The 23,036-nt window shown below is 45.1% G+C and overlaps 2 protein-coding genes across 4 annotated transcripts in view; both read left to right on the top strand.

The window, feature by feature from the left end:
• The window catches only part of SMARCAL1 (SWI/SNF related, matrix associated, actin dependent regulator of chromatin, subfamily a like 1), a 39,010-nt gene extending 25,602 nt beyond the window's left edge, over window positions 1-13,408 (top strand). For 2 of the 3 annotated variants that reach the window (XM_041407432.1, XM_041407424.1), the window contains exons 11-17: window positions 2,754-2,972; window positions 3,753-3,823; window positions 6,001-6,103; window positions 6,763-6,945; window positions 7,434-7,534; window positions 9,023-9,119; window positions 9,505-9,823. In XM_041407432.1, coding sequence (XP_041263366.1) covers window positions 2,754-2,972; window positions 3,753-3,823; window positions 6,001-6,103; window positions 6,763-6,945; window positions 7,434-7,534; window positions 9,023-9,119; window positions 9,505-9,702 — 972 coding nt within the window. In that variant the 3' untranslated portion in view covers window positions 9,703-9,823. Of the gene's footprint in view, window positions 1-2,753; window positions 2,973-3,752; window positions 3,824-6,000; window positions 6,104-6,762; window positions 6,946-7,433; window positions 7,535-9,022; window positions 9,120-9,504; window positions 9,824-13,131 lie in introns of those variants that run through there. The other variant, XM_041407440.1, reaches the window with a different exon arrangement.
• An 89-nt stretch (window positions 13,409-13,497) lies between these two features.
• Window positions 13,498-16,768, top strand: RPL37A (ribosomal protein L37a). The gene is made up of 4 exons (XM_041407451.1): window positions 13,498-13,589; window positions 14,536-14,664; window positions 15,888-15,970; window positions 16,613-16,768. The coding sequence occupies exons 1-4, from the start codon at window positions 13,587-13,589 to the stop codon at window positions 16,674-16,676; spliced, it is 279 nt and encodes a 92-aa protein (XP_041263385.1). The 5' UTR covers window positions 13,498-13,586; the 3' UTR covers window positions 16,677-16,768.
• The last annotated feature ends 6,268 nt before the right edge of the window (window positions 16,769-23,036 follow it).

The raw sequence follows: 23,036 nt of genomic DNA, 5'->3' as shown, positions 1-23,036 counted from the left end.
ATTAATTCAGCCTCCCAGCATCTGTACTTTTAAAAATGCAGCAAGTGAAATGTCACCTGTTGTTTATAAGATGTCCCAAGACTGTTTCCCAAAATACATGCTGTGAATTCATTTTTCAAATTGGCTGATGTTGGCAAATATTAAGTAATTTCTATCTGAGCACATGCTCTGAATTTGTAAGAGTTTGGCAGCTTCTGCTAACACTGTAATAAGTTTACTGACTCATGTAAGATGCTGTAACACTTTGGTAAGAAAATCACAGTTGGAAGCATGTGTTCTGGAATGTTATGGATCAAAGCCAGATGTGTATTTTGGCAAAATAAATGTCCCTCTTTTTTCTCTCTTTTCTTTTCCACAATAGGGCATACAAAAGTAAATTTTAATAATTCCAAAAGTAGTTACCTCTTTATAACTATCTAGGTGCAGCACAGAGCTAGAATGTTTCCTTGTTTGCAAATTGTTCCAGCACCATAAGCAATATATAACCTAAACATGCTGTGGGGACTCTGCCTGTGTGTGCTTTTTAACATGACAGTAGATGGTGTCTTGGCTCTGTGTGTGCCTTGTTCTTTCCCTTAGGAGGATGCTGCTCTTCTTAGGAGCATGCTTGTAGCCAGTTTGGCTACGTGGACACAAAGAATATGTATACTTGCTTGTTATGGAAGTGGAAAGTGGGAAAACACAGGCTTTTAAGTGGAAAGCGGTAGCCCAAGGGATATCCAGGCCCCACAGGAGGCCTTGCGGAGCAGCCTGATCATGTTGGTCCTTCCTACTCACCTACCAGTGCGCTGAGCAGTGTGGGCAGCGGGCTTTGGAGGCTGGGCACAGCACCAGGGGGGTCCTTCTTGTTTCTGTCCATGTGCTCTGCTGGGCCCACAGAGCCTGAGAAATGCAGAAAGGGAGCATAAAGGCTGTGGCTCAGCAGTGTCAGCTTTCATGCCTGAAGCTAATAAACCCTGGTAGACTTGAGCTAGCTGTCTGTGGACCTGAGGGATACATCTGTCTTGCACTCTTGGTTTCAGGAAAGCAGAGAAGTGATACTCATGTTGGTCTTTTGAGGGCTTGGCTGAGATCCAGATCTAGCCCTACACTACTGGGCTGAGCCAAAGTTTTAATTCTACAGGATTCAATCTGGCTATGTATTAAGGGTTTGAATTGTTTCCTGCTTTAATGAACCAACTGTAGCTAATCAGATGGTGCCGTAATTACATACGAATAGATTAGTCAGATGAGTTTAATGATGGCCATAAGAATCAGAATCTGAAGTCAGTTAATGGTTCACATCAGTACAATATGGCAATAGGATTGCAGATTGTTTTATCTCAACCTGAAGTAGGAGCATTCACTTTTGGATACCAGAGAGGTCTTCCCTATAAGCTTTTTGATTCCTCCTCGTCCTGTCCCACAGCATGTTCTCATCCCAGTTCATCCAAGCACCGCCCCTTAATACAGTCAGTAGCATGACTAAACTTATGGCTGGTATGTTTTATTTTTTGCCTCATGCATACTAGGAGAAGATGGAGGATGCAGTGAATCTTTCTCATTTGCTTCCATTTCTTTATGTGTTGTAGCAGTTTTCTCTTGGGGAAGACAAAATCAATATAGATATTAAGTCTATTTTATCAATTAATGTAGCTGATCAAGGTGCTGAGTCTCCTCACAATCTCCATTATATGCATTTCAGGAGGGTGTATGTAGTGGCTTACTTTGAATTGTTATTCCAAGACCAAGGTTGTATATTTGGACACTGCCAATATTATTTAGAACTAGAGCTATGAGAAGTCACCTCTCTCCCCACCTTGGTCTTTGGTATTCCTGTAGCTGTATTCCCTATACTTATTTGTGAAATTGCAGCAGAAAGGTTTCCTTGTTTTTCCCTTGCTTTAGCATTAAAACTGTATTGGTCTATTCTCTGGAAGACAGATGTTTGAAAGATGCTTCTTTTGGGGAATGTACCAATTTTGATGCCACTGTTGTTCTTTCTCAGTGAACAAAAGATAGGCTGTAGGGTTGCTGGTAGGAGAAGTGATGAGCTGAGATTAATTGAACATGTGTATATTGCTTGCACACAGGATCTTGGAGGATAGGCCAGGTTCAGAGGAGTGCTTCAAGGAGGAGTAAATGAATGTCTTGTTCAGAGGAGCTTTGAAGTGATGATGCTTTGAAGAAACAATGTTTGGAGAAATGTCTTCTGGGCCACAGTTTATTTCTGTTTAGCTTGAGTCTGAGCCAAACACAGTAATGGCAGAAATAGAGTATGCCAGGGAGCAGAGCAGGAGTCAGGTCACAGTGGAGAACACGCACTTCTGACCTAGCATGTCAGACAAGTGTAACAACTCTGTGGAGGCATCTGGGTTAAGGATGTTTGTCCTCATGCTGTTAGAGAATATTTCTGTGTGTCTCTCTGCTTAAAGCTGAGATAAATGTGCATGCATAGAACTGTGGTGAATTCTTTTGGCCTGCTCAAAGCTGCAAGCGGAGAGCTGCAATTCCTTGCTATGTGAAAGTGAGTATCAGGACACAGGGCTGGAGAAGGGATTCCTGCCACCTTTCTGCATAGTCTTCCTTCCTGCACCTCCCTGGGCTCTTGTAGATAGGAAGAAGGGGAGCTTGTAAGTAACCTTTCCATGTTGAGTGGATTAGTTTGTATGCTTCTACCTTATTGCCATTATTGTCAAATCTCCTGCTGACCATTCAGTTCTTGCGTTGTCCGGATTCCCTAGAAGTTTATTAACTGCTTTGATCTTTCCTAGATGCCATGGGGTTGGGACTATTCTGGATCATCCAACTTAACTGAACTGAAAATTTTGCTGGAAGAGTCCATCATGATCCGACGTCTGAAATCAGATGTGCTTTCCCAGCTTCCAGCAAAGCAACGCAAAATGGTTGTGGTGGCTCCTGAACGCATTAGTGCAAAGACCAAAGCTGCCTTGGCAGCTGAAGCAAAGAAGATGGCCAAAGGATATGAAAGTGTAAGTCAGAAACTTATTTTCACAATGAGCCATTGCTGCTTCAGGTACTTTTATTTTAAAAAACCTTTTTGTGAAAAAAAGGGTACCCTGAGTTCCAAAAGTCAGACCCACACCTTTATGTGAAGGCACAGTTTTAAATGAGTGCACAGCACAAGCAAAACTAGCTCAGCCTGATTTGCTTTTGATCTAAGTGGTCTACTTTGTCCCTTTGTATGAAATACCATTTCCTCTCTTTTTTTCTTTCTTGTTAGTAATTTTTAATTGTCTTTCATATCTCCTGCCTCTCTACCTACTCTCCTGTCTAGCCTTGCAATCTCATTCAGCCTACAAAAACAGATTTATTTGAGTTGTGTTGTGAACTGAGCAGTAGCCAAAAATGCAGAGAGTTTATTTTTGCTTTTCTTGTTTGTTTTCCTTGTGTGGAAAATGCATGTTCTAGGCTCCTAGGTTGCTAATACAGTTCTGTAAGAACTTGGGTGTTTTTCCTTGCCATTTTAGCTGGGACACGCTTTCTCAACTACAGCTCCATTTGTGATACACTTGTCATCCAGCTGGTAGGAGTTGAGTAGGAGGTAGGGAGGGAGGTGTCAGGGCTGTGTGAGTATCTGCTGTACCTAATGGCGAGTAGGAGACTTCCCGCCCAGGCCTCTATTGTTGTGCTTTTTTAGGCTGATTTTTTTTCCTAGCAAAGTGTTTATTGGCAGCAGCAGAAATATCTGTAAGCAAGAAGGAAAAAAGGCATTTTTGAGACTCAAATTTGTTTATCTCTTCCTTCTACAGAAACAACAGGAGAAGGAAGCTCTTCTTGTCTACTTCAGCAGAACAGCAGAAGCTAAAATCCACTCAGTCGTGTAAGCTCCGTGTCACTGCTTCATTCTTGCCCAGTAAAACATGGTTTTCTGCTGAGAACAGAGAGACAGTGCCTTAGAGATAACAGTTCAGGGACATGAAGCATAGCCTCAAGTCAGCCTAGAAAAACTTGATTGTAATTACAATGCACTAAGCATTTTCTTCTCTTGGGCTTCTTTGGCTAAATAAGTCTTCTGATTTCATTCCAGATACAAATCTATACTGTCATTTGAACCATTTAGAATGACTTTGTGTATGGGGCTTGGATCAAATTCCCTGGTCTTTTTCAAGGACCCTTTTTCCCTGGACCCTTTTTCAATTTAAGGAGCAGGGAAATAATGAAACTAAAAGCATCAACAGAATTTGAGAAGACAAACACTGCAGTTCTGCTGCAGCGGAAATACTGAACCAAAAAGCTTAGGAGATGGGGTTAGCTTTAGTTGTAGTGTGCTCTAGGAATCTCACAGCTCCCACTGAAGTTCTTGGCTCTTCCACAGGGCTCGTGTGGGACCTCAGTAGTAAAATTTTTGTACCACAGGTGTGCTTTTAACTCTTTCTTCCCTACAAGTAATGCCTTTCTGTGTCCTTTCATCCTTAGCCTTTTTGCTGAGACTGCAAAGGAGTTGCTTTAGGTCATAGCATAACTTTCTAATACGTAATATGGTAATAATATGAAAATGGTTTACTTTCCACAGCTCTCTGAATGTAAGGACCAATTACTGTGGAATGTAAGGACCAAGTACTGTGTGCACTGTGTGATTTCTCAGTCACAGACCTTGCTGCAAAATTTTCTTGTTTGGCACAGAATTGTACTTCATAGTCCCAGCATTCATTTCTGTAGAAGAGTTTCTTCCTTTTATGTTAGTGAACAGTTACAAGACTTTTGTGTTTTTATTTCAGTTACAAGTGTGAACTGAATATAAAACCATAAAGTGCTGTTTATTTGACTCTCTAGTAGGAAGTAGTCCATTTTTCCTAGGGTTTAATAGCATTTGAAATATCAGTTACTACAAGCTGCTAAGGTACAGTACCATCTAACTAATGATACTGTCCTGTGATCATCAGCACTTCCTACCCTTAATGTCTTATCTTCCATTGCTTCCACTGAAATTACTTGCCATTTGTTAAATAGAATGTGGGAATGAGATATAAAATGATTGTGATGTTTTGGTTGGCATCTGCTTACTCCTCTGAATGTTGTCTTTGATACTTGTTTTCAAATACTGCAGCCCCACTTCTCCCAGATTTCTTTATTAAAATAATATTGTCATGTAATGGGGATCTGAATATTATGAGCCCTGCAAAGTTGTCTGCTGTCTTAATAAAGTGCTAGAAATCCTTCTAGGACTTTTGTGACAGTTGCTGCTGACCTAGGTGTGTTGACTTTAGTAAAGGTTTGGTATTCCTGATCTTCTCAACAACTTTGCTGTTCCAAAGAAAAAATGACATCATCTGTATGGGCTTAAAAGTGTTCCTCAGGCTCCAGTTGACCTGATTGTAATACAAGTTACTACATAGAAATGGGTTCTGTAGCTCTGCTGCTAGTCCATGGGAATGTTTTCATTTAAGTCATTTAAAAGGAGCCTTGTTGCCTCTTATTGGCCATTAGCCTATATGCATGTGGATAACTCCTAGAAATAGCTGACAAATTTAGATATTTAAGCTGGAGTAAATTGTCAGTGGGAACCCTTGCAAGAAAAGGTATTTTTTTTCTGATCAATATGTTTAGAGGTGTTTTCTTCTGATGTAAAAACAATCCCAAGTAAACCCAGGAAGTTTAACTGCATACAGATTACTTTAGTGTATTGTGATTGTACAGAAGTTAGAAATACAGATGGGTGAGTGAGATTGTAATTAAGTGTAGATGACCTTCAGTCGATTGGCCTGGAATGTCATCTTCCAAGTAGGATATAATAAACTGATTCTCTTTGACACCCAAGTATAATGTAGGCAGCTGTCTGCTTGTGATGAAGAAAAACTGAGGGAATTTTCCTTTCTGTATTTTAATCTATAGAAGACTTGACTTGCTGCTTGCACTTCACTGCAGCTTTTTATGCTAGCCTGTTTCCTAGTGTTTGTGTATAAATGGGCAGTATCTTCAAAATTTGTTATGAGCAAAGTCTGTATTCTCTCAGCACATAATTTTATAGTGTTTTGGTGTTTTTCCTTTTTCATGTAGAGAGTACATCCTGGAGTTACTGGAAAGCGGGAATAATAAATTCCTGGTGTTTGCTCATCACAAGATAATGCTGGATGCAGTAGTTGCAGAGCTGAAGAAGAAAGTAAGTGACTGATTTGTCTTAACTTTATCACTGTTCCAGGTTCAAAGTTGTTGAACAGCCCCCTGGATTTATGGCTGATCAGATAGTTTAGGGCAGTCAGTGACAGAGATGATTTCTACTTGCTGTGCTTCTGAGAGTGCCCTTCACCAAGGGAGCTGAGCTGTCAGGGTGAATGCCTCACAACATGCACTCTGTATTAGCTGAATGGCTTTTATTGTATTGAATGTTCTTTAATTCCACTGTCTGCCCTGGAGCTTGTGAATTCTTGTGTTACCCTGTGTAGCCGTTGTTCTCTAGGCTTTCCTGAGAGGGAGAATGGGACTACCCAAGCCCACCATCCCTGCCAGCCTTTACCTCTGTGATGCTCTTGCATTTTTGAACTGAGATGATACTGTAGGGAGAGTTGATAGACCTGCCAGTCATTTCTCTTGACTTCTCTTGTTTGTCTAACTTTTCATGTGAGATTTCCATTGATGCTCCTAAAGCATGCTGGAGCAGTGTGAAGAAAGATTTAAGATAACATTCTGGACTATAACCAACAGTGGCACTGGTGACTTAGCTCAGTGGCAGCACTGGATGTGGGATGCACTAAAACATGGAAGGAGTATACAAGAAAGAGGACACCAGGTCTCTGAACAGCATCTTCTGCCTTTTCACAGCATGTCGAGCACATTCGCATCGACGGCTCCACATCTTCAGCTGAGCGGCAGTCTCTGTGCCAGAAGTTCCAGTTCTCAGAGAAGCAGGCTGTGGCTGTCCTTTCCCTCACTGCTGCAAACATGGGCCTGACATTGTCTGCTGCAGATCTGGTGGTGTTTGCAGAGCTCTTCTGGAACCCAGGGGTGAGTGTCCTGGAGGGGACAAGGGTGGGATGTTCCCTGGAGAGCAGAAATGTTGCTGATTAAGAGATATAACGGGCAGGTAACTTTGGGGTTTGTCTCTTTATGATGTCTGCTGGCTCTGCAACCACAGGTAGTTGGGCTTGTACTTGTGAGGCTGGTTTACACAACTTGCTGGCAGGGGAAGGTGGCACAAAAGGGAAACAGGCTTCTGTCTTTATTTGACAGAGCTCTTAAGGGTTTGTTTAGCCAACACCTGAAAAGGTGCAATATCAGCGCTGGCCATCTACTTTGGAAAACTGTTCAGTGCCTTTTGGGAACCTGGTGTACCAGATTACTACTTGGCTTACTCTGTTTGAGAATACAGGTCTTAACAGGATCCAGATAAGAAAGAGTTGCTAAGCAGAAGAAATGATATCCTCTGTTCTCTGGTGCTTACACTGTTTCTCAGATGTTGCAGTTTTCACTTTCTGTCATGTTTTTACGTTAAGATTTTGATCCAAGCAGAAGATCGGGCACACCGAATTGGACAGACCAGCTCTGTTAATGTTCACTACCTGGTGGCTAAAGGCACAGCAGATGACTACTTATGGTAAGAAGTGAGAAAGGCTCACTTTGGTTCTCCTGACATGTGTTTCCACTGTAACGTACTTGGTGAGAGGGGTTAATGCTGATTTCCACAGCCTGTGAGGGAAGGATCAAGATGTGCCAGGGCTGCTGCAAGCTGGTGGCATGGTCTGGCTGCAGTAGACATGACTGAGTGGCTGACAAGCAGGAGGAATAAAAGTAGTTATCTGACAAAGAAAGGGCTCTCAAGAGAAATTCTGGGAGAGCTGATGCATCTAAAACCTTCACAGTCTCTGTGTAAGGAGGAGGAATTGTCTTAGATACCAGCCCAGAACATTCCTGTGCTAGGGTACTGTAAACGAAGTCAGCAGACACTGGAGATGGTTCATTGTATTGTAGATCAGTTCTGATGAGCAGTCGGGCTGCTGTGTGCTCGGACAGGGAGCTGTGGAGGAGGACTGCACTGCTGCCTTCCTCTTGCTCTTCAGTGAGCCCTTCAGATAGGTTAAAAAGGTGCCATTGACCCACCTCTGGATAGTTGTGGTGTGAGGCTTTTTGGCTCCTGTGAGAGTTACCAGTGGACATTAGTCCTTAGGGCTGGGGAATCTGACATCTGGGGGTGGACAGGATATGAGGAATTTTTAGTGCTGCAAGGGAGCTGACCTGCAAATGATGGCAAGAAATTATCTACCAGCTGCTTCATTTAAATCCAAAATTACATCTTTATTACCTTGTTTAAAGGAATGAATGAACTAAGTGAACTTGTGCAGTTCCCAGAATATCATGATGGCAAGTAATTATAACCCTACAATGCAAGGATCTGGAAACTGATGCATCACCCAAATTTCATGGAAAGTTAATGACAGTAATTCTGCCTTTATTTGTGAAATGCTGTCTGTGCAGTCATTAGTGCTTAATGGGGAAGAAATATGGCTCTTTAAAGGACAGTGGCATCTTTTTAAAGACAAGAAAAAGAACAAGAGGACAAGGCTATTTGGTAAATGCACTAATTGTGCTGTGGCCTTGGCATCTTTCAGTGTCCAGTGTGCAGGTGTGGCCGGGACCTCTCAGCCTCTTGGGCCAGTGATGGATTCTTCCTCCTGCTGTACATTGGGAATTATCCTTGAAATGCTGGTGCATCTGTTTTTGGGGTTTACCATTGCTTGCCTTAGAGACTGAGCACACAGGCTGCTAGGAGTCCTTTTAGCTGCATTGTCTCAGTCTGGCTTCATACCATTGGTGTTGCCTCAGTCAGCTAGTTTCTCTATTGGACATATGTGTTCTCCAAATGTTTATAGCCCAAAATCCTCTAATTGTTACTAATTTAATGGATTGATATCTCAAGACAGCATACAGTGATTATAACCAAGAGCAGGACAGGTCAAGGAACCAACAAAGTTTGGTAGAAAAGCCATCTTTATTCCCAGTTGTATCCTTTTTTAATCTACACATAGTAAATGAAGCTGTGTCCTTGATTTTTTTCCTTTCAGTAATATCCGTTTATCACTCCTAGGCCAATGATTCAGGAGAAGATCAAAGTGCTGGGTGAAGCTGGTCTTTCAGAAACCAATTTCTCTGAAACAGCTGAGTCAGCTAATTACTGTCCTAAGGTAATTGACCTGAAAGAACATTGGTGGTCCCTGGGAGAGGCTGAATGGGCTTTGGCTTGTGTACATCTAGATTGGCACAGGTGACCTTACACCTGTTCTGCCTTGAATGCCACAGACCAGATTGCTCAACTCCTCCCAGGACCCACACCTTGGCTTGGACTCTCCACAGAAGTTCCAAGCCTGCTGCTTGCAAGGAGACCTGTTAGCATCCATGTCATATGTATGTCTTTGAGTATATAATGTATGAGATACATATGGGTGTGTATGATGTATAGCATGATTTGTACACACATGTGCACTGTGTAAGGGGAGTGTCCTCTGATTTTGCTCACTGTGTTTTACGTGACAGTGTGGATGTAGATCCTGTTCTGTTCTGTTTCTTCAGCCAGATCCAAAGCAGAAGACTATCTATGACCTTTTCCAGACGACCTTCTCTGAGAGCAGAGATGATGCTGATGATGTTTTGTTTTTGGAGGCAGCTGATGCTGGCTGTGAGTTTGACTCTGGCAGTGCCTTGCAAGACGGAGAAGCAGAGACATGTTCAGTGAGTCCCAAAAAAAAGCGGCGTATTGAGGAAGTGTAAATGGTGACAGCTAAAAATAGCAGCTAAGACATATATTTTTTTTTTATTAAAAAGAAAAACCAAAAGCAATCACATAGTATTTTTTGAATTTTTGAAAATAAAAGACTTCAAATTTTCTGTATCTCTGGCATGTTTCATCTCAAAGGATGAGAAGGCAGTGTGACAGATGTGCAGCACACACCTGGCAGCCTGCAGGGTTTGCAGTCCTGGTTTTGCCAGTGACTGAATGGACACGGGCAAATATCATTCTGCTGTGTTTCAGCATGTCAGCTTCCACAGTTGTTTTGTTTAAAAAGCAGATAATGGTTGTCTGTCCCCAGGGCAGAACTCTTGAGAAAACGAACTCATCTGCAGCTGCAGAGTGTTTTTAACAATGTTTTCAGTTTTCAAGAGTCTGTATTTCTAGGAGTTTGTTCACTGGCAAATTGGGCCATTACTTGGATCACTCACAGACTGGCTCTTGGGTATTCCGTTTGGCCATGAAGAAAAAAGATCCAAACAGACCTTGATGTTTTGTGGAGGTGGGGATGAGGAGAGAAAAGAGAAAGTTACCACCTTGAGCTAAGTAATGTAGCTGTGTGCCAGTAAGTGTGCATTGCCTGTTTTAGGCACATGCCTGTCTCTGCACGCTCATCTCTGGCCTCATGCTGAGTATTAGGACCTGCTCCATGGCAAGTGCTTCTTCTATCAGTGGAGGGGGAAGCTTGTGCTGACTGCCAGGGATTAACCCTGACTTCTCAGGGAGATGGGGTGGGGGGGTGTGTGTTTTCTTCAAGACTTGACTGATTTCTACAGGTGAATGAGAAGGGGACACAGGCAGACTTCTGCTCTTGTTTAAATAATAAGTTGTTCTAAGCTGTGATTCCCAAGCTTTTGCTACTTTCTGTATTTTAGCATTCCATCTCCCACCTAGCTGTGTTTTACAGCTGATCTGTAGAAAAGGTGGCAAACTGAAGGCTTACATTGAGCTCCTGGAGGCCAGTAGCTGACGTGCTGTGGAGGTGATGTGCTTGGCTCTGTGCAAGTACCAGACACTGACAAAAATACCTCTCTTGCAAGGCAGAGGAGAAAAATGTTTGTGCTGTAAGATCAACCTGGTAACATTAGGTATTTTTTCCTGCATTGAAGGGTTTGATTGTTCCATTTTCAGCTGGTGTCGTCATGGAAATGCCCCACAGGCTGCGTGTACAATTGTGCTGGGTGGAGAACTGCATTTCATTTGTGACTGCAGATGGTGCTTTGGGGTGTGAGCAGTAGCAAGGGGTGTTGTGACTGGGCAGCTGGAGGAAATGCTTTATCTCTGGGTTTGAGGCTGAGACTTAACCATCACTGCTCTTACTTCAACAGCTGGCCAGGTGATGAAGACACGCTTTTTGACATTTTTAAACATCTGTCATCTGTAACACAGAGTATTTTATCTGTCTGTCTGTATGATGAGTGATCTTTCTACTTGCAAAGTGGGTTGTTCTGAGTAAGGGGTCTGATTGCTGTCTGCTGACTAAAAAAAATGCAAAAGGCATTATTTGTGTACCCATATTGTTGTCTCCTATAGAAGTAGTTCTTTGTAAAGCTGCAGCTGTTTCAAAACAGTACTTTTCTGAGATAGACTGAAAGTACCCTTGGAGAATTCTGCTTCTTATTAACTTGATTCATCTTGTCTGTATGTTGATAAATCCCAGCCCTGCTGGAGGAATGCCAGAGAAACCTTCCCTTTGTTAGGACATATAAAATCTCAGCTGGTTTGCTGCCCAGATACAGAGGTTTTTCAAACACACCTGAGATCTACTTTATCCTTACTACATGAAAAAGAGGAGAAGAACCTAGCAGGAAAGTGCTGTTAGTGATTACTTCTAGGGACTGGAGAGACTGCAGGCCTTATCCCAATGGCACCATTAGTCCATCATTTATGTGGTGAGGAGGTGGCTGGGCAGCTGGCAGCAGGCTCAGACAGGATCTCCAAGGCTTGCTGAAGAACCTCTGCAAGGCAGTGTGCAGGATGCCAGTGAGACTCACAGCAGGCTCAGGAACATGGAGCACTCCTGGGCCTCTTGCACCTGCCAGCTGAAGATGATAGAGCTGTATCTTTTTGGCATTATCTAAAACTAGCAGAGAAAGGGAAGGACCCATCTCACTGGATCTTGGAGCATCTTACTGTGGCTGGATGCCTGCTTGTACACCTGCATCAGTGCTCCCACCTGTGTGTTTTCAAGAAGGATGCTAAATCAGCAACAACAGGTTAAAATATATCAACTATAAGCTGGAGCAGTTAAACTAAGTGTTCTGTATGCCCCAGGCTGGCTAGCTTCATGAGCTGAAGAGTTCAAGGGGGTGGCCTGTCTGTGTCCTTTATCTTCTCAGCCCCTTGGAAATGTGTGTCTGCTTTGGCAGTGCTGGGAACAGCTGTCTCCCAGGGTGGCTGGTTTGGTTGTTGCCAGAGCTCTCTGACATGGTGGGTGATGGATATGACCATGTGCTGTACTGTCACAGCAAACCTGAACTCTGTAGATACAGACAGAGAGTAGCAGTAGATTCTCTGGATGTGTTGGCTGACAGTTTATATTTCTATTAACCATATCGTCACTAGGCAGCCAAAGGAAATTACTTTTTTCTGTTTTCTAATACGTTGGTATCAAAGCTGTATCCTGTGAGTCATCATTGTGACGAGGATCTGAAAAGGGCAGATATATTCGTAGGATATATCAAATGAAATTTTGATTCAACTGAGGGAGATAAAAATACCATTGCCTAAAGTCTTGCTGAGCCCTCATCTCAAATATTGCTCTGGCCCACCAGCTCCCAGAAGAGCCAGAAGAGCTTGCAGGGATGATCAGGGAATGAGAAGCCTGGCATGACAGAGGGAATTAAAAATGTTGGTGTTCAAACCCTGAGAGCAAGCGCCAAGAAGGGATGTGACATCTGTCCATGAGCATCTCTTGAAGTACAGACCCCAGCCAGGGAAGGTAACACAGTGGCTGGGTACACTCGATTCCTTGATTCCCTCTTCACTAAACAGACTGCAGGTGAAGAGTGCTGTCATTGTTCAAGGCAGCCAGGGTGGGTATGGAGGAAAACAACCTGCAGCGATTACCTGGGGACAATTCTCTTGGTGTACTGGGAAGCTCTGGCCCTCTCCTGGCAGGAGGGGATGAGCCGTAGCTGCCTCTGTGCATGGAAAAGCTCTCAGGCTATCGGTGGCACTGGTGCATTTTTCCCTCCGTGTTTTGGTGCTGGGAATCACCTCTGAAGCAGCACACGAGGGCTTTCAGGGCTGGTGGTTTCAGCACTGGGTAACCCCAAGGAAATTAGGAAATCAGGTTAAGACCTGACCTGATGCGGAAATTCTTGAAACCTCGTGGTTTAGGACTGGTATGTTTTATGATAAGAATTCACCCTTTCTGATTTACATATAATTATTTACTTTTTCTGCAGTTCTGGGCACGTTTTCTGTCCCTGTTTTGACCTGCTGTTTATCCTCTTTAAAAACGAGGTGAGTGAATGGAACTGCCCCGTCTCCTTTTCTGCTGTGACTTGCCTCGCTGGAGCCCCAGGTCTCAGAGCTCGGGCGGCGCTGGCGCTCACGCACGGCCTGGGTGCCACAGCGGGCTCCGCAGGCTGGGCCAGGCTGGAAGCAGGGCCATGGCGGAGCACACGGCACGGGCCTGCACGCAGGCGTTTGGCAGTGTCTGCAGTGAGGGAGCCCCTCAGGCTCTCGGAGCCCCTCACGCTCGGTGGCAGCGTGTCCTTCCCGCGGGCCGCGCCGCCACCCGCGCCAGGCCAGGCCGCCATCCGCCGCCGCGCTCCGCGCGTCACTTCCGCCCGCGCCGGCCCGCCCGCGCCTGCGCACTGCCGCTCTCTTTCCCTCTCCGTGTCGGCGCCGGCGGAAGATGGTGAGTGAGGTTGGGCCCGTCCGCCGCCATCCGCCGCCATCCGCGCCGGGACCGCCGCGGGGCGCGCCCGGGGCAGCGCGGAGCTGGGGCCGGGGGTGCGCCGCATCACCGAGCCGGCCCCGGCTCCACGCTGCGGCAGCGGCTCGCTCGGTTCGGGCGGCCGGAGGGAGGCGGCCGGGATGAGGGGAATGGCAGCCGGGGCGCGGGGGACAGAGGGGCTGCAGCGCTCCGTGCCACCGCGGGCCGGCCCCGGGACGGACGGGGCTCTGCTCGCTCCCGGCGGCCCCAAGTGCCCCGGCAGGAGCTGCGGGGCTGTACCGGCGCCAGCCCGGTGGCGTTCCATCGGTAATGCTCCAGGGGAGGGCGGCGAGGAGGATTGCAGGACTGGAACAGCTCTCACGAGCACCGGCTGAGCGAGTTAGGCCTGTTCAGCCTCAGAGGAGGCGATTGAGAGGGGATCTCACTATAAATATATATCATTAAATAGTTAAAGTAGCCTACGAATCTATATCTCTTTTCCTGTCAAGAGGCAGGAGCCGGGCTCTTCTCGGTGGTGGCGAGCCGTAGGACAAACGGGCAGAAACCCATGCACAGAGGCAGTCCCACCTGAGCACGGGGCAGAACTTTCCTGGCAGTGACCGAGCCCTGGACAGGCTGCGCAGGAGGGTGTGGGGTCTCCCTCCGTCAGTGGAGATCCTCAGCACCCGTCTGGATGCAGTCCTGTGCCGTGTGCCCATGCTGCTTGAGCAGGCAGGTTGGGCCAGGTGGTCCCTTGCAGCCTGAGGCATTCCCTGACGCTGTGAATCCTCAGTTTTCCCAGCGGCAGGGGAGGCTGCAGCCCGGCTGTAGGGTGCTCAGCACTCAGCTGCCGTGCTGGGAGAGGGGAGCAGCGAGGAGAAGGCTGTCTCTGTAGAGCTGGAGCTCATTCTGGTTTGCCTCCCCACAGGCCAAGCGCACCAAGAAGGTCGGGATCGTCGGTAAATATGGGACCCGTTATGGTGCATCCCTTAGGAAAATGGTGAAGAAGATTGAAATCAGCCAGCATGCCAAGTATACCTGCTCCTTCTGCGGCAAGGTGAGAGATCTCCTTCCCTCTTCAAACGTCTTTAAAAATCGCATTGTTACTGATGCTAGAAAGGTGATTTGATGCTTCAGTAATTTTTGCACTGAAGAGAAACGTGCCTAGTTCCAAGACAGGGACTAGTGTGTAGTGAGCTTTGGGCTGCTGTCAGAGTCCTTGAAAAAGAGAGTAGACATTTCACGTGTGTGTTTAACAGCAGTTAAATGAAAACAAACATTATTACATTTCATGATACAAAAGAGTGAGCAATGTTGCCATGTTATATGCTTTACAAAATTAATAAAATTGACCTGGCAGAATTAAAGCATGACAGTTGTTATCTCGATAATTAAGGCTTGACTTGGACTTTTTTTCCTCTTCAGTAACTTTTTACAGCATACCTGGCAGAGGAACAGAGCTTGCTTTTCCCACTTTAAAGTTCTGGTGGCAGTTGCTTACTTTGGTGTGTTGTATAACTCTGGATGGGGAAGAATTTCTGATAGGAAGTAATCTTAACTGTGTGTGTACATAATTAAAATCTGCTGTTAAATCTAGTTTCTGACAGTTTGAAAGGTCCGTCAGCTTATGCTTTGCACAGATATTTTTATTGCAGTCTGCAGAGTAGGAATCTTTGAAGTGTCTGGAAATTTTAAAATATTCTCGTCATGGGGTTTTTACTTGCTTTGATTTGTTGTTGGGTTTTTGTTTGTTTTTAACTTGCTGCCTTTCATGTATGAAGGGAGAATGTTGATAGTCTTGTCTGCAGAGCTGCCTAAATCAGGCATAGGTGTGGGCAAGCCTGTTGTCACCTCTGCAAGGTGAGGGATCCCTGCCTGGGGGAGGCAGTTCTGTACCCACCACTCACTCTTCAGATGCTCTTGGAAGTGGGTCTGGGTTGAGCAGGCTGGGCTTGCCCGGGAGTCCTGGGAACAGTGGTGTTACATGAACACCAAACCAGTGAGAATATCACTTGTTATAACCAAGGTAGCTCCTTGCTATTTTTCTCCTTCAAAATAAGCTGAAGTTTTGATTATGCCTTGGGAAATTATCCAGTTCATATCGGAATAGAAAAGTGCTTCAGAAGTGTCTGCAGAATTTGAGTAAAAGCATTGCCTGTCCCTTTCTTGTCTAAACTTGGCTTATAGGAGTGCTGTGAAGACCTTGCCTGAAGTTTCTTGTTTGGCTTTTTCAGCTGATGGAGAGTGACTTTATTTTTTTCCTTTTTTCTTCTTTTCCAGACCAAAATGAAGAGGAAGGCTGTGGGTATCTGGCACTGCGGATCCTGCATGAAGACAGTTGCTGGTGGTGCCTGGACTTACAAGTAAGGAAATGAAGAAGCTCCAAGCAGTATTTATTCTCACATAGCTGTAGCATAATACAGCTTTTGACTTTTTTTTTCTTTTAATTTTGATCTACTGATCATTAAGTAGATCTGTCTTGAGATAGTGATGGGGGAAGTTGCCTGTTCTGTTAAAATTTCATTGCTGTGGATCAAAGTCAATTTGATTGCTATTCTTTGCAATAGACAAAGCCAGATTTATTCCAAGAAAAGTTATTTTCATGTTTTCCTTTCGTTGTAAAAGCAAAAAAAAATGGAATTATAAATAACCTTTATTGTGAGGATGCTGTTGCTTCCTCCCCATCCTTGCTCCTTCCCCCACAGTTCTGTAGAGGACACTCCTGCCCCACGCGTAGCAGTCGTGAGGGATCTGAGCCCACACGCTGGTGCGCGTGGTCGGTGCATGACTGGGAGGTTTGGCTTGGGCTGTAGCCTGAGAAGTTCCTGTGCTTTGTGGAGCCAGGCCTACGCTTTGTTGTCGGGAAAGTAAAAGTGGAGTTAGACCCTGTTTGACACAGGCACAGTCAGATGATAACAGTTTGAAGTGAGAAGTGCTTTCTCAAAAATAAACAACACCAGCACAGTGGTTCTGCCACATTCTAATGACTCTGCTTCTTCCTCCAGTACCACCTCTGCAGTGACAGTCAAATCTGCCATCAGAAGACTGAAGGAACTGAAAGACCAGTAGAAGCTACTTCCTGTTCTCCTTGTGAAACATCCTTTTTTCTCCACTGTCAAGATCTATCCTTTTATCAATAAAAGGGTGATGATGGCATGGAATAATTTTTGTCTTTTCTGCAAGAAGTCCTGTCTGTTATGTATGGTGAGTGCTAGGTGTCCACCAAAGCTGCACCATCACTGCCTTCCTCTACTGGACAAGGGAGAGAAAATAGAATGAAAGGTCTGTGGGTTGAGATAAGGGCAGGGAGAGATGCCTCACCAGCTGCTGTCATGGGCAAAACAGACCTGACTTGGGGAAACCAGTTTAATTTATTACCAGTTGTATCAGAGTAGGATAATGAGAAATAAAACCAAATGTTAATTCCAATCACCCCTCCCTTCTTCCCACTCTCAACTTTACTCTTGATTTTCTTGCCCTCCTCAGCAGCTGCACAGGGGGATGAGCAATGGGGGCTAAGTCCATCACATGCTGACTCTGCTGCTCCAGCTTCCTCAGAGGAAGGGCTCCTCTCAGTTCCTCTGCTGCAGCGTGGGTCCCTCATGGAGTCAAGTCCTGGCAAACCTGCCCCAGCATGGGCTCCTCTCTCTGCAGGGCACAGGTCCTGCCACAGGCCTGCTGCACTAAGGCTTCCTACAGTGTCACAGCCTCCTTTGGACAGCCCTGCTTCAGCATGGAGCCCTCCTGGGCTGTAGGACTGGGGTGGCAGATTTGTTCTAGAATCATTTGGTTGCAGTGGAATCGAGGTATGTAGCTGTTTTGGTCAGCTATAGAAATAGCAACATAAAAGTATAAAAAATACATATATAAGCAAATAATGGGTAAAAAAGAGGAAAATACGAAAAATACCACCACCCAGGGATCCAGTGACAAAGACTTGATTGTGGGTGACTTCAGTGTCCCTTAGTGTAGGTGATGGTGACAGTGTTGGTCTGTGGGGGGAGGGGGAGCCTCTGAAACACAAAAGTTCACTGGGTGAGTACCTTCAGGTGTGGTGGGAATGAATGCCCAGGTTCCTCCCCTGAAGGGGCTGGGCTTTCCAGTGTCTGATGTAACATCGTGGGTCATGTGCAGTCCAGGCCCTAAATGGGTCCAGGGGTGCTTCTGGGGTTTTTGATGGTTTATGACCAAGCCATGACAGCTGCCTCACATCATCCTAGCTGAGCCAGGAATGAATGCTGTCACGTCTATGTGTGCTTGTGAATGTCCCAGTACCTTCCAGGGGAGAGGGGAAAGGGAGGAAGAGTTTTACATCTCTGCCAGTGGTGTAAGGGAGGGTGTTTGCATTATAAAAAGCATATTCCCATCTTGAAGGATCTGCTTCTTAATGCCCTTCTCCCTCATCTGGCTCAAAAACAGTTTGTTGCTAAACAAAAGCTGGTTTAAAGTTGTGCACCTCACAGCTGCTTTTGAAAAGGCTGATTGTTTGCATCATTAACCCTTACAATTTCAGTCTCCCAAAGGTGCCTGTAGCATCTCCTGTTTCTGCTGCAGTGGCCTGGGTACCTGCAGACCTGTTCCTCTCTCACTCCCCTCTGGCTGCCATTGCTTTTGGGTTGTTTTCTCCTTTAATCTGTTACTACCATCACTGCCAATGGGCTCCTCCTTGGTGAGCGGTGGGTCCGTGCTGGAGTGGGCTGACATTGGTTCTGTCAGACACAGGGGAGGCTTCTGGCAGCTTCTCCCAGCGGCTGCCCCTGTAGCCCTCCCATTGCCAAAACCTTGCCATGCAAACCCGGTGCACTGTTCTGTATTTACAGGTGTATCTATGGAGACACTAGTAGTGCTATCCAGTAGTTTGAGTGGCCCTGGTTACTGGTGAAGCCATTAAAAACCACTTATTTTCTAGTTAATTGCACATTTTGTTGCTTGAATGCGCTGAGGTGAATCTGAGGAAAGCTTAACTTAAAGAAGCTTGGCTCATCTTGGTATGTCCTTCACATCTGTGCTTTGAGGAACAGCATGGAGCTCCACGAGTGGAGGAATGGGCAGATGTAAGGTGGGGAAGACAGAACAGATAAAACATCTCTCTGCCCTCCCATTTCCTCAAGGGACTGGGCCATGTGCTGCAAGATGGAGAGAGAAAGAGCATTTTGACTGTAATGGTAAAAGCAGCTCATGCTCTGCTGCTGGCTGGTGCTGCTAATCCTTCAGCACCACCCACAGACAGCTGTGTACCACAGCCTGTGGCATGTTCTGTTGTGTGGCTCTCGTGTGAGATTCACATTCTCTGAACCTGAAAGAAGCAGTGAGAGAAGCAGAGAAAAGAATGATCAAAACAATTCTTATCTCATTTACTACACCTGTGTTTGTATCAAAGTAGAATACAATATAAAAATTATTTTAACAATTCTTTTCTCTACTTCTCTCACTATTTCTTTCAAATTAAAAAAATGTGAATCTCACACTCATGTCCAGATGTTTGAGTCGCCTAATCCATACTGAGTTGCAACAATAAATTTTCATCCTTTGGACATTCAGTCTTGGTGAAAAAGCTGCTATTAGAGTTAATAATTGCCTCCAAATAATCCATTTAAATTGTCAAGATGCTGGAGTATCTTTTATGGTCTGACTTGTGACTTTCAATTTGGTTTTATCAGGGGGGTTTTTGGTGGCCGCATCTCCCATCCCTAACAATATAGGTCAGGACAAAAAAGTCTTGTTAATAACTTTGGTTATTAACAAAATTTATAAACAAATTTTTCTGCTGGAGGAAAAATAGCAAGGAAGTAGCAGAAGGGTTGCTTATTCTTACTCCAAATTAAGCTTTACATGGATTTGGGTAGTGATAAGCCACAGCAATAATGATTCATGAATGAGCCTGACATCTTCAAAAGATTAATTCAAAGCTGGACCTAAGTAGGAACTTTTTCCCAAGTTGCCAAAAGTCTGTGGCTCACAAGTTTGACTTCAGTGACCCTGAACTTGTTTTCCAAACTTTTTGTTTTTCCTTTTAATTTGGTGCTTCAGATTTCCCTTACTAAAGTCAATGTATTCAGGTATCTGGTGTCATTCATATCAATCTGCATATCCTCATATCCCAACTGGCTTGGTGATGTAACCACTTCCCTGGGAAGCCAGTTGCAGTGCCCAACCACCCTCTGGGTGAAGAACCTTTTCTTAATATCCAGCTTAAACCTCCCTGACACAACTTAATTACATTCCTTTGGGTCCTATTGCTGATCACCAGAGAGATCAGCCCCTGCCCCTCTGCTTCCTCTCATGGAGGACAGTGTGGTTCTGCATATTGCTTTTTATTCTTGATTCAGTGTGCTTGGGCCACATTTCCATGTGGTGAGACATGACTCTGCACACCTCTGTGCTTTCCTCATTAATGCAGAGGTCGTAACTGAATTACAGGTTTCTGATGAAGCTGTCTCAACTGCTGTGAAGTATGAATGGCTATTCATTAACAAGTGCAGAGGATGTTTCACTGTGTTGATATGCCAGGATGGCTGCACTGGTATCTTATCTGAGATGACTTCTATTCCTGTTGAGGAGGTTATTAGTTACCCTTTGGATATATATTTGCAGAGGGTGGGAGCTGGGCAGGGTAGAAATACAAAGAGAAGATAAGGATGTGAGACGAATGTTACCGTGATATTTTATGAAAAATCCGTTGCTAGGATTTTTCCCTCCTGGGAAGCTGAGGAGCCTCAGGAGAGAAATGTAAACAATAACTATCTGCTGTTGTGGAATGCAACAGGTGCATCTGTGATTGGTGCATGTTGGTTGTTTCTAATTAATGGCCCATCACAGATGCAGCTGGCTCGGACTCTCGAGAGTCACAAGTCTTTTTTATTCATTCCATTTCTTGTTCTTTCTAGCCTTCTGATGAATCCTTTTCTCTCTATTCTTTTAGCATAGTTTTTAGCATAGCATTTCAATATAATATATATCATAAGATAATAAACCAGCCTTCTGAAACACAGAGTCAAGATTCACGTCTCCACCCATAAAGTATTCACCGCAGACGACCTTTTTGACCTGGATTGTGCGGTCCTACCTAAATCCCTGTGGGATGGGCTGTGCCCGCAGATCCCCTGGGCTTCTTGTGCCGTGTTACCCCGGCGTGCTCCTGGGCAGAGGCATTTTGTGTGGGTGACTCTTCGAGGCGGGGCGGAGGGATGCGCCGGCAATGCAGCGAGCGGCCAGCGGGCGCCACTGCCGCTCTGCTGCGCGGCGCTGCATCCCCTCCGGCCGGCTCTGCGCGCCTGGGCTCCTGCCGCAGCGGCTCGGCTCCGCGGCTCCGGCTCCCCCCAGAACTGACCATGGCAGTCTTTTCCATTGCCTGTCACAAACGACATCAGGAGGTTAAAATAGGAACGGGCAGGTTGGACGTGAGGATTTTGCAGTCATTTGTCACCTCTAGCAAAGCTGAATTTGTGTCAGTGCTCAGTCCAAATGCTGTGTATATACTAGGAGAAATTTGTATTGACAACTATGTGATTCGGCCAGGTGAGCCTCCAAATTTGTTGTTTCCTCTGGGAATCTAGGGTGAAAACAAGAATTCTAACCAATATTGCTTACTGCTTTCAGTACATTTGCTGATAAGCCTTAGTCAGGAACTTTGATAGTGTTGTCTTAGATGCTGTAGAAGCAGAGAGCTGATACCTATCCTGGAAGGTGTGAGTTTATGGGAATGCCAGACCCATCTGGATAACAACAGCTCTGGATATTGGAGAAGGGTTTGATGGAAACTGAGGTTTTAAAATCTAACTGAATGTTCTGTAGATGTAGCTGTGCAGGTTAGTTTATCTTGGTTGCTTTTGAAGAGCAAGTGAGAAGGGCACTTCCTTCTCAGAGCAATCTGTCAGTCCCATGGGATTTTTCTTTCAGGATCAAGGATATCATCCCCCTAAGGGGATGGTAGCTGTAATAAGCATGGCATTTCAGGTACCAAAAGGTGTTTCAGGAGCCCAAAGAAACTTGGAAATAAAAACTGAACAAGCTCAGGGCAGATATCCTCATTCTGATTTCTGTTAAGCATTTATTTGTTTCCAAAACAAAATAATTGTTTTGGCTTTAACCCTTTATGCTTCCTGCCCCTTCTTGGTCACCGACACCTTGTTTGGTGTGTAGGGGATCATGATGCTATGTCTTGGGAGCATAACTTGGGAGCATAACTGGTGTTATGCCCCATATTAAAGACTGGGAGTTTAGGGCTTACAGGACTGAGAAACCCCAGCTACAGGGGTTGGTTGCCCTTTCTGCATGTCCTGACTTAAGGGTGGTGTGAACTCAGCCTGTGTGCAGGTGCTCCCTTTTGGCTTGGTGTCTTAGGAATTTGACTGCAACACAGCCTGGCAGTTATAAGCAATGGGCACCATGTTTTAAGGAGCATATTCCCGTGTGATTTCTAACTTTCATGTCCATCTAATGTTTTATTCTTGTATGGTCAGCTCCTTCCTCCATGCTGTATCCCAAGGAGATTGCAATGGCACTTCAGAACAAGAGTGACTGATGCAGGTGAGTCACCTTCCTGGTGCAGGCTAACCTTGTCTTGGGACTATTTTCTACGTCTCTCCCTAGAAAGAAAGCAGGGATGAAGTTTATTGCTGGCTTTGCATGCAACTCAGAACACTCAGACAACAAGAGAAGCAGCCAGATTTAGAGAATGATGTGAGCAGCACTTTAATGGGCTGCAAAACACTATCTGATTTTATGTATTATCCTAGCTTCCACCTGCTGCTCATCCTACCTAGATTTTCAGCTGCTCCATATGGGGAAAAATTGCATCATAGAGCTGGCCCAGCTCCTATGAATGAAGTGGGTGGGTGACATCTCTCTGCTGCCCAGCAATGCAGTGGGACTCCGCTTTCCTTGGAGAAATGGTTCCTTAAAGGATGCTACACAATGATTTGCAGTGGCATGAGATTGTGTGTTTCCAACGGCTTGAGGTGCCTGCTTGAAACTGGCCCCAGTGCTCTGGAAGTGGGCAGTTGCCATCGGTAACACATCCTTCCTCCAAATATTTGATCTCAGCGGATGTCTTTTGAGCCACGGAGTGTGGCAGAGTTGTGGATATGCCTCAGGTGCCCTTATTAGATGCCTGGATGCATTTTGAAAATGGCTGCTTAGAAAATGTCTAATTGCTATTCCACATATTCAAAAAGGGTTTTTTTTTTTCTCTTGTCAAGGCTTTGGCATGCCTTGGATTGCTAAATATACTTTCCTCTTGCAAATTCTTGGCAGGAATCTGTGTAAGGAATCATGCCAAGCAGTCTCTTCAAATGTTAACAAGCTCATCGGTGTGGCTTTCCCAGTGCAGGGTTTGTGCTCTTTTTTTTTTCCACCTTCCTTCCCAAAAAACCCCAACCCTTCTTTTTGTACACTGTTGCTCTAAGCACATGAACTATGGCAGCTCTG

Source organism: Onychostruthus taczanowskii, unplaced genomic scaffold (genome assembly GCF_017590055.1).
Source record: "Onychostruthus taczanowskii isolate IOZ18803 unplaced genomic scaffold, ASM1759005v1 scaffold10, whole genome shotgun sequence".
In the NCBI taxonomy this organism is placed as follows: Eukaryota; Metazoa; Chordata; class Aves; order Passeriformes; family Passeridae; genus Onychostruthus; species Onychostruthus taczanowskii.
The sequence above is the reverse complement of the archived record's forward strand: the minus strand, read 5'-3'. Positions and strand labels throughout refer to the sequence as shown.